General features: G+C 42.1%; 1 protein-coding gene and 1 long non-coding RNA gene across 3 annotated transcripts; one reads left to right on the forward strand and one right to left on the reverse strand.

The window, feature by feature from the left end:
- Positions 1 to 13: 13 nt before the first annotated feature.
- On the forward strand, positions 14 to 13,042 carry ssrp1a (structure specific recognition protein 1a). 2 transcript variants are annotated; one of them, XM_079352916.1, is made up of 18 exons: positions 14 to 249; positions 1,074 to 1,143; positions 2,171 to 2,356; positions 4,791 to 4,896; positions 5,430 to 5,623; positions 5,716 to 5,816; positions 5,956 to 6,085; positions 6,183 to 6,286; positions 6,557 to 6,685; positions 6,792 to 7,013; positions 7,479 to 7,551; positions 8,760 to 8,892; positions 9,627 to 9,672; positions 9,815 to 9,953; positions 10,050 to 10,217; positions 11,196 to 11,299; positions 11,394 to 11,565; positions 12,478 to 13,042. In XM_079352916.1, the coding sequence occupies exons 2-18, from the start codon at positions 1,090 to 1,092 to the stop codon at positions 12,541 to 12,543; spliced, it is 2,127 nt and encodes a 708-aa protein (XP_079209042.1). In that variant the 5' UTR covers positions 14 to 249; positions 1,074 to 1,089; the 3' UTR covers positions 12,544 to 13,042. The 2 variants fall into 2 exon arrangements, with proteins under 2 accessions (XP_079209042.1, XP_079209041.1); XM_079352915.1 differs by having other exon boundaries at positions 16 to 249; positions 12,475 to 13,042.
- Positions 12,721 to 13,743, reverse strand: LOC306829782. Its single transcript, XR_013779903.1, has 2 exons — positions 13,501 to 13,743; positions 12,721 to 13,175 (listed from the first exon to the last, which is right to left on the reverse strand). It is a non-coding gene; the product is annotated as an uncharacterized lncRNA (long non-coding RNA).
- Positions 13,744 to 14,528: the final 785 nt, after the last annotated feature.

Consider the following 14,528-nt stretch of genomic DNA (forward strand, 5'->3'; position numbering starts at 1 on the left):
AAAAAAGAAAGAAGGAAGTTTCTGTTTTCTGACAGAAGTTCATGCCGAGCTACGGTACCGTGTATACGTCTGGATCCATAAACAGTCAAAAGCTTTTGAGTTTCATGTGCTCATTGAACGTGGTTCATTGCTAAAAAGAAACCACCAAAACCGGAAGTAAATAAACGCATCCCTGTTTCTTCCGGTGACGTAGTGCTAGCTCTCGATGCTACACGCGGGAAACAGGCGGAGGTGCACACTACATTGACAGTAAGCCTTTAAGTTTTCTAAACTCGATACTTTTAGCTTGTTATTGGTCACTTTTTTCCTCATAAATGTTTCTTGCACGCAATGATATTCTACTTGTTCATATATATTTAATTATTAAGTGGATAAGTGTGTTCTGAACATCATTTCATTTCTTCACACCGGCCTACCTCTGCTGTAGCGCTCGTTTTGATGTACACCGCGCCTCTGCGAAGCGGTGCAGCTGCGCTTGTTGTGAGTGAGTGACCGTCCGATGTAGAAGTCGGCACGTCACCGTGCTATAAAAGAAGCGCTCCCGCGGCTGTTTAACGTAGCCTAGCTATTTAGAGTGGTGCAACGCGGACAAAAAACCCCACTTAATGTTAAATAACAGTGAGATTAAAATGATGTTTTAACCTTTATCTATAGATGTATATCTAAAGGATTAACAGTCAACATGTAGGTTAAAGTCTGCAGTTTTTTAAAATTATTTTTAACAGTCGACGATATGAACTGTGTGCTATCTCTGCTAGCTGTAAACCAAACAGGGTTCTTCAATTGCTGATTTTTGTTTCAATAAATGTCAAAAGTTCAATTAAAAAACACGTTCAGGGTGTCTGCGCCGCTACAGAGTGCTTTGTCTCATCATGACAGAACAAAAGGTCTGTCTCTCCCTTTCATTCAGCAGCCTGACTCAGTGTCTGAATGTTTTCAACAAAGATCTCCACAAATCAGCTGCTAAGCTAAAGAAAATGATAATTTGGGAAACCAGAGATGCATTTAATGCTTGACATGTGGTGTCTGAATGTTTATATTCATATTAAATGCACTGTCTTCTGTCTCTTCAGAGCATCAGCAGCTGAGATGGGAGACACTCTGGAGTTCAACGAGATTTATCAGGAAGTCAAAGGCTCCTGGGTCAGTGTCCCCATCATTGACCTTAATGGGGTTTCAGCTCTTATGGGGGAAAGATGAGCTAAAGTCTTGCTGTAATATGTTCTGGTGTTTGGTAGTTGTGCATCACAGTGTATGTTAATTGCTAGTTTGTTCACTTTATGGTATACTCTTTAAAGTCGTGATACCAGTTCAGTACCGTAGTATTATTAAGAGAATAGGTGCTTTATAAAAGTGTAACAGTCTGGAGAGAGAGAAAGGGTTTCTTCTCACTGTACAATTAGTGAAACATTGTATTGAATAGTTGAAGCAAAAAACAAATGTTATCTAAATAAGAGCTGATCTATATAGCATCTACTCTAACTCCTAAAATGCAGAACTTAAGATTGGTGAGACAGCAGTTACTGTAACTTGGTATCAGCCAATACTCAAGACTATGTAACTCCAATGAACGCCTGGAAGAAAAAAACATGAATCAGAACGTTTCTTTTTAAACGAGACATGAATTTACTGGGATTAACCATAATGATATGTATATCAAGATGAATTCAAATTTATAGCTGTGTTGAATTAATAACCTAGAAGGGGTTCAGCTCTACAGAACAGCTATGGTTGATGGTTGATGGTCTTTGATCTTCAGATTGAGAGTTATACTGAGGTTATAACCTAAACTAAGTCAGAAACGTACAGTTACCCATATTCACTTTTCATCAGCTCAACGTGCCGTTAAGTCGTCTTGTAGTCTGTGAAATGTAAGGTCGAGGAAAATTACAAGAGCCCAAGTTGTCTGCTTTAAATTGTTTGTTATGTCTGAAACTCAAACATTAGCTTAGTGTCATGACTCAGAAAACCAAAAAATGTTGACGTGGAAAGCACTGGAACATGGGACAGTTTCACCTCAAAAATAACTCAAACAATGACTCTGTTGAGGAAAGGGATTGTAAAATGCTGTCATAAGTGAGTACTCTCTGTTCTCAGCTTTCAGCAAACTTTAAGGGAATTCATCTACCTTGTTTTTCACTCAAGCCCTGTACCTGCTCTGTCTTTGCAGAATGATGGACGGCTGCGTTTCAGCAAACAAAATGTGGTTTATAAGAGCAGCAAGACGGGGAAGGTGGACAGCATCCCAGCAGGCGAGCTTAACTATGCTCAGTGGAGACGAGTGTGTTTAGGTCACGGCATCAAGCTGAGCACCAGCACAGGACATGTCTACAAATACGACGGCTTCAGGGACACAGTGAGTGGAGTTTTTATGTTTCTGACATACATACAGCAGTCTGCTTTTTCTTTGTGCAATCAAGCAGTGTTTTTACTGGGTTTTTTTTTTAAGGTTCATAACTGAGCGGGCTCTAATTATCAATCTCATGTTGTTCTCATTTTCTTGTTTTCAAATGTCTATAGACTCCAAATTTTCCCCCCTGGTTGTGTTTTTCTGTTTCTGGGAAATGATTGTTACCTTACTCCGAGGCGGACAAAGCAACTGTGGAATATTACAGACGGACACACACTGCTGGTTTCTTCAGCGCTCTGTTTATATCAAGTAATGTAAAAAAAAAAAAAAAAAAAAAAGGAAAGGAACAGGGCCACCCCAGATGACCAACCTCCGTCATATATCAAATATTTTCACTGAGTTAAACACTATCATCTTGCGAAAAGGCCACCACTTAAGTGTGGTGTATGTGGGTGTGTGTGTTGCTAACAAAAGTATGTGAATGAGTCGGCTCTTCTCTCCAGAGCTCCTAATGGGATTAATGAGGGAAACCAGCGCTAGCATGTGTGTTCCATAAACAGTGTAATCATCGGCTCATGTGAGTCAGTGTTTATGTCAATCCACTGAAACAATTTGGCTCAGAGGACAGACAAGAAAGGGGGAAAAAACTGCGGTTGTGTTTGTTTTTTATCACTGTTTTTTTTTCTTTCTTTGCCCTCCTGCTCTGAGTGTGAGGAGATTGTCAGCACACAAGTTAAAAACTGGGACGGAGGAGCGGGTAAAACCTGGACCCCCGAGTGGCTGCGTCTCCTGGGGTTAATCAGCATATTTTTGAAGGGGAGGGGGAGATGGATCCTCCTGTCCCGGAGCGCAGGGTGTGATGTCATTGTTTATCATCCCACAGCCAGTGTCAGTAATCGGAAGTTGGCGGAAGGTTTAGCTGCTGGCGAGCCGTACAGAAGCTTTGATGCATCTGTCCCAATGAAGCGTCCTTGAGCAAGATGTTGACGCTTTGCCAGAGTCAGAGAGTGGGTTTTGTTGCAGGCCTGTAACTGTCAGCTGGAGGAGCAGGCGCTGAAGAGGCGCGCGTGTTCACATGTGTATTGTACAGTTTTCTGGGCACTGGCGTTTTAAACATTGCCTTTGTTATTTTAACTTATTAGTTGATGGTCTGGTCAATAACCACTTTTTTTTTTCTTCCAAAGAATGTATTTTCTCACTTTCACATGCAAGAAAGATTGAAACCACAATTTTTTTTTAAATTTTTTTTCACCTCTAGCCTGAAGTTTTTAATATATCTCATCCATAAATCACTGCTTCACTCTCTTCAGCTGAATTCCCCTGAATAAATGATCAGTTACAGACCTCTGTGTCGCACTGACTCCGAGAACAGAATTTTGTAGTTTGTGTGAGACTTTATCATGTGTTAATATCAATATGAATCTATAATATGTGTCTCACATCATGTCAAACTTTATAACAACGGGCTCAAGTACTAGCAGGACCACCACCACAGGGTCGCAGGCGACGTAGGAGTGAAACGCCGTCTTGTCGGGTGCCAGAATAGAAGCTTCAGTTCAGCGCCTGTCTCAACTACTACTACTTTTTATTATTTTCAGAATTTCAGATTTGTGTTTAAATAAGCTCAACAGTAAAGCTGTAATGAGGAGGTGGGAAACCCTCGACAGCGGGCCTGATGAGGACACACTCGTACACTTACATTCACACTTTTCTTTTTATTTATACAAATGGACACAAACAGGCACTTCAGCATATTTTTTATGAATTCTCACATCTGGTCACACATGCTTTCAAATCTAAATCACATCTTAATCCAGGCTCACAAACATCCTAATGAACTGTATTGAAAACACACACTAGCTCTGCGCTCTAATTGGCTGTAATAACCTTACGGACAGGCAGATATCCAGGTGCCTGAACTCTCTTTCCCACAGAATCTCATTCTTTCGTCTGCGCACACACACACACTGCAATTACTTCCACATGTGTATGTATGTGTGCGTGTTCTACTAAGACATCGCCTGTGTGTGTGTGTGTGTGTGTGTGATTAAGCATGTGTTTGTCGCTGTGTGTGAGTGTGTGTCCTCTCCAGTCTTAAGCAGGCCTGCAGGATAAATAAACAGGCTGATTGTCAGTGGCGGTGTGGAGGGGAGGAGGATAGACGGGGCGGATGGATTACATTCACCTCCAATGTTCCCAAGTGGCCTCAGCGGCGGGCGCGGTTCTAATTGCGTAGTGATTAATTAGCCCTCCTCTCACTCCTTTTGCCACGCTGTTTGTCTTGGTTTTGACCCATGTGCTGCCAGGATAACACTGCCTTAGTTACCTGCCTGTTTTTTAATTTCTTACGTTTCATCCTTTCCTCTTTTGACAACTTCATTTTCTGTTTTACCTCGTGTCCCCCCCCCTCTGTTCTCGCTGCGTCCTTTTTCCCCATCAGGACTTTGAGAAGATTTCCGAGTTTTTCAAGACTAATTACAAGGTGGAGCTGACGGAGAAAGACATGTGTGTAAAAGGGTGGAACTGGGGAACAGCCAAGTTCTCGGGTAAAAACAAACGAACATGCACACTCACCAACCTGAGCAGTAATTATTCTGACACATGAGATAAGACATCTTTATTATCACCGTACAAGTATAACAAAATACTGCAATCCAGTTGATGCCAGATGAAAAATCTACAAAACACTATAACCAAATGTACAGATAAGAATATGGATCAATAGTATAAATGGACAGTATGCAGTTCAAATGAACAATGAGTTGAAAGTGAATGTGCTGAATAAATATATAAACATGATTAATGACTAATGCTGACCTGAAAACTAAGAGCAGTGTGAAAATAAGCTCTGACAATATATCAGTGATTTCTCAAAGATTCAACTTGTGTTTTTATCCATCAAGACTTCCTCGAGAACCGTGAAGGAACTTGAAAGCTTTTTATGTAACGCTTTACTGACGTCCAGCTAACCTGAGTTTGACTAAAAGTCACCTGAAACGTCTCGTGTTTGTTGCATCTCTTTAAAAAGGTCAAACATTTCCATCTGACACCAGCTGCTTCTCTCTTTGTTCCTCTGCAGGGCCGCTGTTATCGTTCGACGTGAATGACAATTCGGCGTTTGAGATCCCGCTGTCCAACGTATCGCAGTGCGCCACGGGGAAGAACGAAGTCACTCTGGAGTTTCACCAGAATGACGACACGGAGGTCTCCCTCATGGAGGTCCGATTCTACGTCCCACCCAGCCAGACTGATGAAAGGCAAGACCCTGTCGAGGTAAAGAAGGACGGCCTAACTTCCTTTTTCCAGAAGCGTTTCTCCCAGTTTGGAAATCTCCTTTGACATGTATGGATGTGTGTTTTCTCCAGGCGTTTGCCCAGAGTGTGTTGTCGAAGGCTGATGTGATCCAGGCCACAGGAGATGCTGTGTGTATCTTCAAAGAGCTGCAGTGTCTCACACCCAGAGGAAGGTAAGAAAAAAAAAAAAGTCATTCCTTGAAATATTCTTCTTTCAAGCTTCATTTCCCTGAGATGTCTGTAGCATGTTTCACTAGAAGCCACATGGGTCGCTGCTCTTGGCTACTCATCACTCTTTGTCTCTTCACACAGATATGATATCCGTATATATCCGACTTTCCTTCACCTCCATGGTAAGACCTTTGACTACAAGATTCCCTACACCACCGTCCTCCGTCTGTTCTTGCTGCCTCACAAGGATCAGAGGCAGATGTTCTTTGTTGTAAGTAGACTTTTTTTTTTTTCTGGATACACATTTTCCCTGCTCCTGATCCTTTCTCACACTCTTCAATACTCTTTATTTGTTTTTGTTTTTGTAGATCAGTCTGGATCCTCCAATCAAGCAAGGTCAGACGCGTTATCACTTTCTCATCCTGCTCTTCTCCAAGGAAGAGGACCTGAGCCTCACCCTCAACATGAGCGAGTGAGTTTTTCAGAGTAAAAGACAGCAGGATTTTAAGGGCCGTCGTGGGTAAACCCTCTTTATGGACAAACTGTATCGGAGATGCTCTTTCTGCTGTTGTGAAGCACGAGTCCACTAGAGAGAGCCAGAGTTCTGAAGGTGTTATTACTCTGTGTTATTGTTTCAGAGGGGGGGGGGGCATCCTCTCTCCTTTGTATTGCTTCTCAGAAAGCTGTCAAAGTGTGACTTCTTAAGACAGTGAACCTTTCCTTTCCTGTGTGTGTCCATCAGAGAGGATGTGGAGCGCCGCTACGAGGGCAAACTGAGTAAAAACATGTCTGGATCTCTGTATGAAATGGTCAGCAGAGTGATGAAGGCTCTCGTCAACCGAAAGATCACAGTGCCCGGAAACTTCCAGGGGTAATCATCTCGTAGAAGCATTGAAAACACATTTCCTTTGATATGTTGTTTGTATCTCTGTTTAAATCCTTCTTAAAAAAAAAAAATGCCCCCGTTTGTTTTTCAGTCATTCTGGGACTCAGTGCATCACCTGCTCCTACAAGGCGTCCTCAGGCCTCCTCTACCCCCTGGAGAGGGGCTTCATCTATGTCCACAAGCCCCCCGTCCACCTGCGCTTCGAGGAGATCTCCTGCGTCAACTTTGCCCGAGGCACCACAACAACGCGATCCTTTGACTTCGAGATCGAGACAAAGCAAGGAAATCAGTACACCTTCAGCAGCATTGAGAGGTGAGGAGTGTGTAAGCACACACACACACACACACACACACACACACACACATCCTGTATTTTATCTAGATGATAAAATCATTTATACTAATATTTAACTTTTTCCATGCTTAATTCATAAAGACGTTTCTCTTAATCCCTTTTCCACATTGTTTTAATTTAAAAAATCGATGAAAATGATGAGTAGAAAAATAAAAAACAGACATTGAACAGCAACTTGGATTAATTGATAAGTCAGTGTCCTTATTTAATACATCAGAAATGTCTTTCTGTACTCTAATGAACATATATTTTTGGGTGAAAACAGCCAAAACTTTCAACTAAAATCCATCCTATGAATAATTTTGCTGGCTGGTATATTATTACACCCTCTCTGAAGCCGGCACCATGAGAAACAGACCCCAACATAACACAACAGATCCTGCTCGACTCTGAAATAATCCCGTCCTTCTTCGTTTCTCGTAGGGAAGAGTACGGCAAACTGTTTGACTTTGTTAACGCCAAGAAGCTCAACATCAAGAACCGAGGATTCAAAGAGGTAATTCTTTTCGTCCTGTCGATTTCCTCCAGCGAGAAAGAAACGATTCATGATACGACTTCTGCAAAGCTTCCATCCCAGATATTAAAGTTTGTTGCCCTTCTTCTGTGTGTCTGTCCGTGTACCCTGTAGAAGAAGGTGGGTATGGTAACGGGCGTCATGTGTGGACAAGGCTCTTTTTATTTGTTTGGACTGATCTCTGCTTGCATGGTGTGTGTGCGTGTGTGTGCGTGCGTGTGTGTGTTACACAGATGTTGTTGAATCTGATCAAATCTGGGTGATTTATGTCTAATCAGGGGACCTGGTGTTGAAGGAGCGTTGGACTGTAATAACTGAGTGTTGAGGTGTGTGTGCGGGTTTGTTTGCATCGTGCTGGCTAATGTGTGGCCTTGGGGCTTTTGCTGTGCTTTAACACTCGACTCAGCCGTCATCATGACCACTGCCTGAACTCGGGCAGCGCTGATTGCTTTACCCTCAATGCAGTCTGTTGACACGTACCACTTCCTGGTCTGTGTGACAACAAAATGACCACCAAATTGGTCTTTACGCTAAAATGGCCATCTGTTGCCATGGTGACACGTTCGGCAGAGTAGCTTCAATCAAAATGAATGGGCCTGCTCTCCATTTCCTGTTTGTGTTTAAAAAAAAAAAAAAAAAACAGCTTTAATGATCGGTATGTCCTGAGGCATACACGGGGCTTCACGCTCAAATCCAATACGACCAGCCGACGCATGACAGAGGTGTTACACTGAACACGTCGAGCCTCATCCAACCAACCTGTTCTGAAGTGACATCTTCCTTTGACTTCGGGGAGCTGCTGAGCCTGAAGTCATCATTTGGTTGCTGCATTATTCTTTTTGTCAAATCTCGCCTTCCTGGGAACATCAGACGCCTTCCATCACACATCTTTGGGTTATTTATCAAATCTTTGTCACACTTAAGAGAGTTTGCTGACTTGGACATTAAGTGATTGATCCAAAATGGGCTTCAAGAGCAGTACTTAAAATACAAAACATGTTTTTATATGTAATTACAGCAGGAAAAAAAAAGCTCCGCACACTGTTCAGCTCCCGAACGTTTCGATCCCAAAGAGCATTTTTGTACATAACTTTGTCAGCATGTTTTGATGTCTAATGATTCATCGCGGTTGTGTGCAGGAATAGATCCCCATGTCAGTGCTGTGTTCTGACAGAGCAGTCTACTTTCAGGGCATGAAGGGCAAAATTGACGAGTACAGTGACTCAGACGAAGACCAGCATGACGCCTACCTGGAGAGGATGAAGGCTGAGGGCAAGATCCGAGAGGAGGGCAACGACAGCGACGATTCAGGAGGTGAAAGTGGTGAGTAAGAGTCGCCGTCACACACAAGTACCGTAAATTCCGGACTATTGAGCGCACCTGGATATAAGCCGCACCTGCTAAAAATAAGTAAAAATATGTATTTGTACATATATAAGCCGCACTTGATTATAAGCCGCAGGTGTCCACGTTATAACAAGAGCTATTTGCACAGAAATACGTGACATAAAAACATTGTTTTAACTTTTAATTAAATACGTAGGCTACCGGTAACATCCGCAAATACGAAGCCTACTGTAAATCCTTTATCAAACAGTGTCTGTAACACGGCTGATGAAAAAGATTACCGTAATACATTTCACAGGAAAAAGTCCATCCATTCACTGCCTCAGAATGACTTCATTACTCACTTCCTCAGTCTCTGTTGTCGCTATCAGTGTCATCTTAACGTGCAGCAGCTCTGTTAGCTTCTTTGACAGCCAGCTCGATCGCCTTTAACTTGAAAGCTGCATCATATGTATTTCTCCGTGCGTTTTCCATGATGAGGGTGCGTGCATGAAGCGCAAAATGACTGATATTAAGATCCGATGTGACGAAGTCAAATGTTATTGCGGCACAAGCTCATTCCGCATAAGCCGCATCGTTTTAAAAGCCGCAGTGTTAAAAACGTGACAAAAAAGTAGCGGCTTATAGTCCGGAATTTACGGTAGATCAAACATGGAGTTTAAGAGATGCAAGCATTTGATCGGGCTTCTCTGTCCCTTTTCTCTGTATAGATGAGTCGTTCAACCCCGGAGAAGAGGATGATGACATCGCAGAAGAGTGAGTGACTTTGTCCTTTGATTTCAATATTTATTACTCCCGAGGTCAGACTGTTGGTTTGATCAGCTTTTCTTCGTCATCTTTGCCTCTGTCTTTAAGCTTCAACCTAAGTCTTTAAGCCTTTTCTGTCTACCTCAATCAGGTACGACAGCAACGCCTCGGCAAGTGACAGCAGCGACGAAGGGGACGACAGTGAAGACGAGAGCGCGAAGAAGAAGAAGGCGAAGGTCAAAAAAGTCAAAGTTGTGAAGGAGAAAAAAGAGAGGAAACCGCGCAAAGAGGTAGAGAGCAGTGGGGATGGGGAAGACATGAGCGATACATTTGATGAGCGTCTCACACATGTCTCACTGTTTCCGTCCATTCTTCACTGAGAGCAGAAGAAGCAGAAAGACACCGGCGGCCCTAAAAGACCGATGAGCGCCTACATGCTGTGGCTCAACTCCAGTCGTGAGCGAATCAAGTCGGAGAACCCAGGAATCTCCGTCACTGAGATTTCCAAGAAGGCCGGAGAAATGTGGAGACAAATCGGCAAAGAAGAGAAGGAGGTGAGATCTTCCAAATGTCTTTATTCATGAATGTGCGTCAGCTACAGACCTTTACTCTCACATCTCTAGATCTTTCACTTTGAAAGTATGAGTTTGTATTTTATTCTCGTTCTAATGATGTAAAAGAATCCGGCCCGTCAGCATAGTGTAAAAATATAAATGTATTAAAGATGCATAAAAACGTTGGTTAATGTTTCAAATTCAAACTCTACTTCAGCTTATTGAAGAGCTTTCAGTTTTAGTCATTGTAATGGATTATGAGTTTTCTGAAATAAGGCCAGTAATCAAAGCTTTCTTCATATAGTTTCTGTCACATGCTCCCAAAGGACTTTGTCTGAATTCATAGCAGAGTGAAGCCTGTGAACGAGCCGTCAGACCTGTGTGCTTGTTCTTTTTTCTCTTTACATCATAAGAATATTTCCATTTCGGACCGATCATTTACAACTTTACTAAGGATGTGAAATAAAGAGCAAAGTGTTGGTGAAAACGCAGCTCAGGTAGAGCGAAGGAGGTGAAAACACCGTAACACATCGCTTCACAGACTCAGTTATACAAAAGAATAAAAAAAACTGCAAACTCCAAGTTAGCGACTGCTTTTTCAACTAACCTGACAATGTATGACTTGATCAATGTAAATATTCACAAAATCAGTTTTTGCTGACAAAAGCTCCCAGATGTTTTCTCTTTAAATATTCCTTCATTGATGTCCTACTCGTGTGCTACGCCAGATCAATTTTGCAGTCTGCAAACGAACGCATCAAGCTTCTATTTTTGCCGGAGCATGACGCATCAATTCAGCAGAGAGAAAAACAGGAAGTCAGACACCGATACAACATTAAAACATCTGGTTCATTTTTAGATTAGAACCGTCCGTTTTGACGATTCAGAGAATGACCGTGTACGTGTTTGTGTTGATGAGGATTACATTGAGTTTTATATCGCATCGTATTATGTTACTCGTCTGTGTTCTCTCTTTAGGAGTGGGAAGGCAAGGCTGGAGAGGCCAAGAGGCAGTACGACAAAGCAAAGAAAGAGTACGCAGAGAGCGGCGGCGGAGGCGGATCAACCTCTGCTTCAAAGAAGTAAGATGTCCAAACACCTGAAACTCATGTCTGGATTAGTCACAACCAGTTCAAACCAGTTCAACAGTTGTTTTTTTTCTCCTCATCCTTTAAGGGAGAGTAAAAAGTCCGGAGGCAAGAAGGAGGAGAAGAAGAGGAAATCTGCCGGGGGAGATAAGGAGAAGGAGCGGGGAGGAGGCAACGACAGCTTCAAGAGTAAAGAATTTATCGAGACCAGCGAGAGTTCATCAGACTCTGACCACAAGAGCAAGTCCAAGAGGAAGAAGGTAAAACCAGTAATGATGTCACACTGATAATGGTTCCAGCAGAATGAACCGTTATGAGATTGATCCTCGTGGACGTGTCCTCTGTTGCACCACAACATTCAGACATGATTTGCTCCAGTCGCCCACTTAGATATGTGTATCAGTTTTATCGTATCATCTGTGCATTAAGCTATAACCACTTAGTGATACAGTTAATGCTAAGTACTCCTCTGTTATTGGACAATTAGACCCGACACACACACACACAGTGTGACACAGTTATGTATTCTCTCTAGATTCATTGACAGAAGAAGAACAGAACGTATATGTGATTTTAAAACAGATTGGAAGCTGCTCATGGACCAGGGTGTTTCTACCAAACTGTGTTTTAGCTAAATGCTTCTGGATATCTAAATGGGCTGAAATGGACATTTGAGCGGTGAAGAGACAGACAGGAAATGGAGGGGAGAGAGTAGAAGATGACGTGCAACAAAGGTCGCAGTTCTAAATGGAATTTTCTGCGTTGTGGTTCTGCTGCATGCTCTTTGCTTACAAAGTAACTCCAACAGAGGACTTGTGAAATAATTGTATCCGAGTGGATGTTGACGCACTGATCAATGGACGGCTACAGAGAAAATCAACAGTAAGACTGTGAGAGCACAGTCATAGCAACACACGTTAGTATGTCTGTAAATGAAACAGACGTATATCGTGAGTCCAGCGACACGGCCTGAAAATGAGCCAGGATTATTAACTCCAAATCCAGCTCTGTGAAACAGGCTTTTTACTGTCTCACTCATTATTATTGTGTTCCTAACTGTTGTCATTTTAACACTGAAGATCCATGAACTACCTCTTGAAACAGAAACGTGTCTTTGTTGCACACTTCACACTCTCACCATACTGTTGTTACCCTTTTCTTTTTTTTAGAAGGAATCTGACGATGAGGAGGAGGAGGCTGTATCCACACCTGCCAGCTCAGAGGAAGAGTCAGACTGAACACACACAGTTAAACATGTACACACATGAACACACAAACACCAAGGACCAAGCATTCATCCAATGTGTGCGGATTCACCCAACAGACTGACAGATCCACCAACAGAAGATATTTGTTTGTTTTCTTCTGCGTGTCTTTTATAAGTTCAGATACAGCTAGTGAGTCTTCAAGCTTCATTTAGTATTTGTTTGTTAATTCCTGTGGAAAAAATCTGTGAAACGGAGGAATACTTGTGTACTGCTTTGCCCCAAAATTCTTCAATGGTTTCACCATTTTACCCATAGGGAGGGCGTTTTGTAGTGTTTTTTTTTGGTTTAGCACTGAGGAGTGTAGGAGTCATCTGTTGAATTCATGTAGAAAGGACGAAAGGAGCACACGCTAAACAATTTTGTTACTCGTGTGTCGAGCATTTAAAAATTGAGCTTAACGGCTTATGTTTTGAAATGTTTTTTTTTTCATGCTCAATTAAATAAATGGCTCTTTTTTAATAATAACAAATACTGGCATTGCTTTTTTTCATGACTCCACAGCTCCAACATCTAGTGAAAGAGGCTTTGTTATCAGGACTGCTTGGAAACATCTTTACAGACTCACTGGTTATGTTTGATCCAAATGTTGGGGTTATTGTTACCTCAGTACTGACCCACTGAATGTGATAGCTGTTTATTTGGACCACTTTTGTATCACACTCATTTTGAATGAAAACAAGCCGCTGTTACACAAATGTAAATATAAAAGTACTTTTCAAAGCTGCTAGTTTAAACGGTAACTAGAACAAGGTGAAACAGAAAATCCCCAGCTACAGTTACCAGTAAACTGAAATTAAAAGTTTGCGACTGAATTAGAGGACGCTGAAGTTGTAGGACTGTAATTCTTATGGAGTTACACAAACGAGGACTATTCTGTAAAAAGCCTGAATGCACCATGTTACATGAGACAACAGATGAATACAAAACTCTGGCAAACCTTCCAAACGTACTCTGAAAGGACCTAGCAATAATTTATAATCTGAGGTCATTGTCACCAGCTGAGTCATGAGGGCTGGCGATCATTTTTTTTTATAGAATTCATATCCACACTGGTGGTGTACATCAGGCCCATTTAACCAGGCACGGCGGTTTTGGAGTGTGCGTTGTCAAGGCAGGTTTGATGGCGACCCTGGTCACTGTTGAAGAGACGGTGGTTTCTAACAGGAGGCTGAGGCCTAAGTACACTGGTTTGTAAAAGGCCTTTCACATCACGGTCGAAGAGAGGGGTTTTTAAGAGCTCAACACTCCCGGATGTGTGGTGCAGTCCCACTTGGACAGTTTGCTGGTGAAACCTCTTCACAAAGTAATACTGACCAGAGGTCCTGAAAGTGACCCCTCATTACTTGAAGGGGTGGACAGGGCAGCTAAAATGTCACCTTAAAAAAAATGTATGTGACAATTAAGTAGCTGCAGTCAGAAAATGGCTGGTCAGTTACTCCTGCTGTTTGTGTTAAATGCTGCTGGAAGAGTAGCGTGAATACTAAACTAATGATGCTTGGGAGCTAAAGTGTTGGTTGCAAACTAACCCATAAAAGTACATTTTGACATGTTTGTTTGTGTTGTACAAACTTTATAGAAATACATATTGATAATATTTGACAAACATTTCAGTTTGCATCATGATGATAAACCTGCCATCATTGGCACAAAAAAAAAAAAAACAGGCTTAAAATAAATGAGGGCGACTGTGAATCTCTCCTTCATGTGCTGTGATTATGTGTGAGGATTTGTTCACGTGATTGTGGGATGTTCTTGTGCTGGCATGTTCTAAATGTAGCTGTCTGGGACGGATCGGGTGTAAATGTGTTTACAAAGAATACTTCCTGTGACATGATGATCACTTTCAGGAGGGTTTCCTCTTTCACTATGAAATCCATATTACGGTCCTCTCTCTCCTTCCCTGCAATCAGACAAATAGTATCTCATATCTGTACATGTATTGGTTTCATATTCTC

This window comes from Symphodus melops, assembly GCF_947650265.1.
Source record: "Symphodus melops genome assembly, chromosome: 9".
Taxonomy (NCBI): Eukaryota; Metazoa; Chordata; class Actinopteri; order Labriformes; family Labridae; genus Symphodus; species Symphodus melops.

What these genes read in the sequence shown, in the direction of transcription:
- ssrp1a (XM_079352915.1), top strand. Translation starts at nt 1,090, where the DNA reads ATGGGAGACACTCTGGAGTTCAACGAGATTTATCAGGAAGTCAAAGGC. An exon ending in ACGACGGCTTCAGGGACACA is followed by an intron (nt 2,357 to 4,790) that starts GTGAGTGGAGTT and finishes TTTCCCCATCAG; the next exon opens with GACTTTGAGAAGATTTCCGA. An exon ending in CGATTCAGGAGGTGAAAGTG is followed by an intron (nt 8,893 to 9,626) that starts GTGAGTAAGAGT and finishes TTCTCTGTATAG; the next exon opens with ATGAGTCGTTCAACCCCGGA.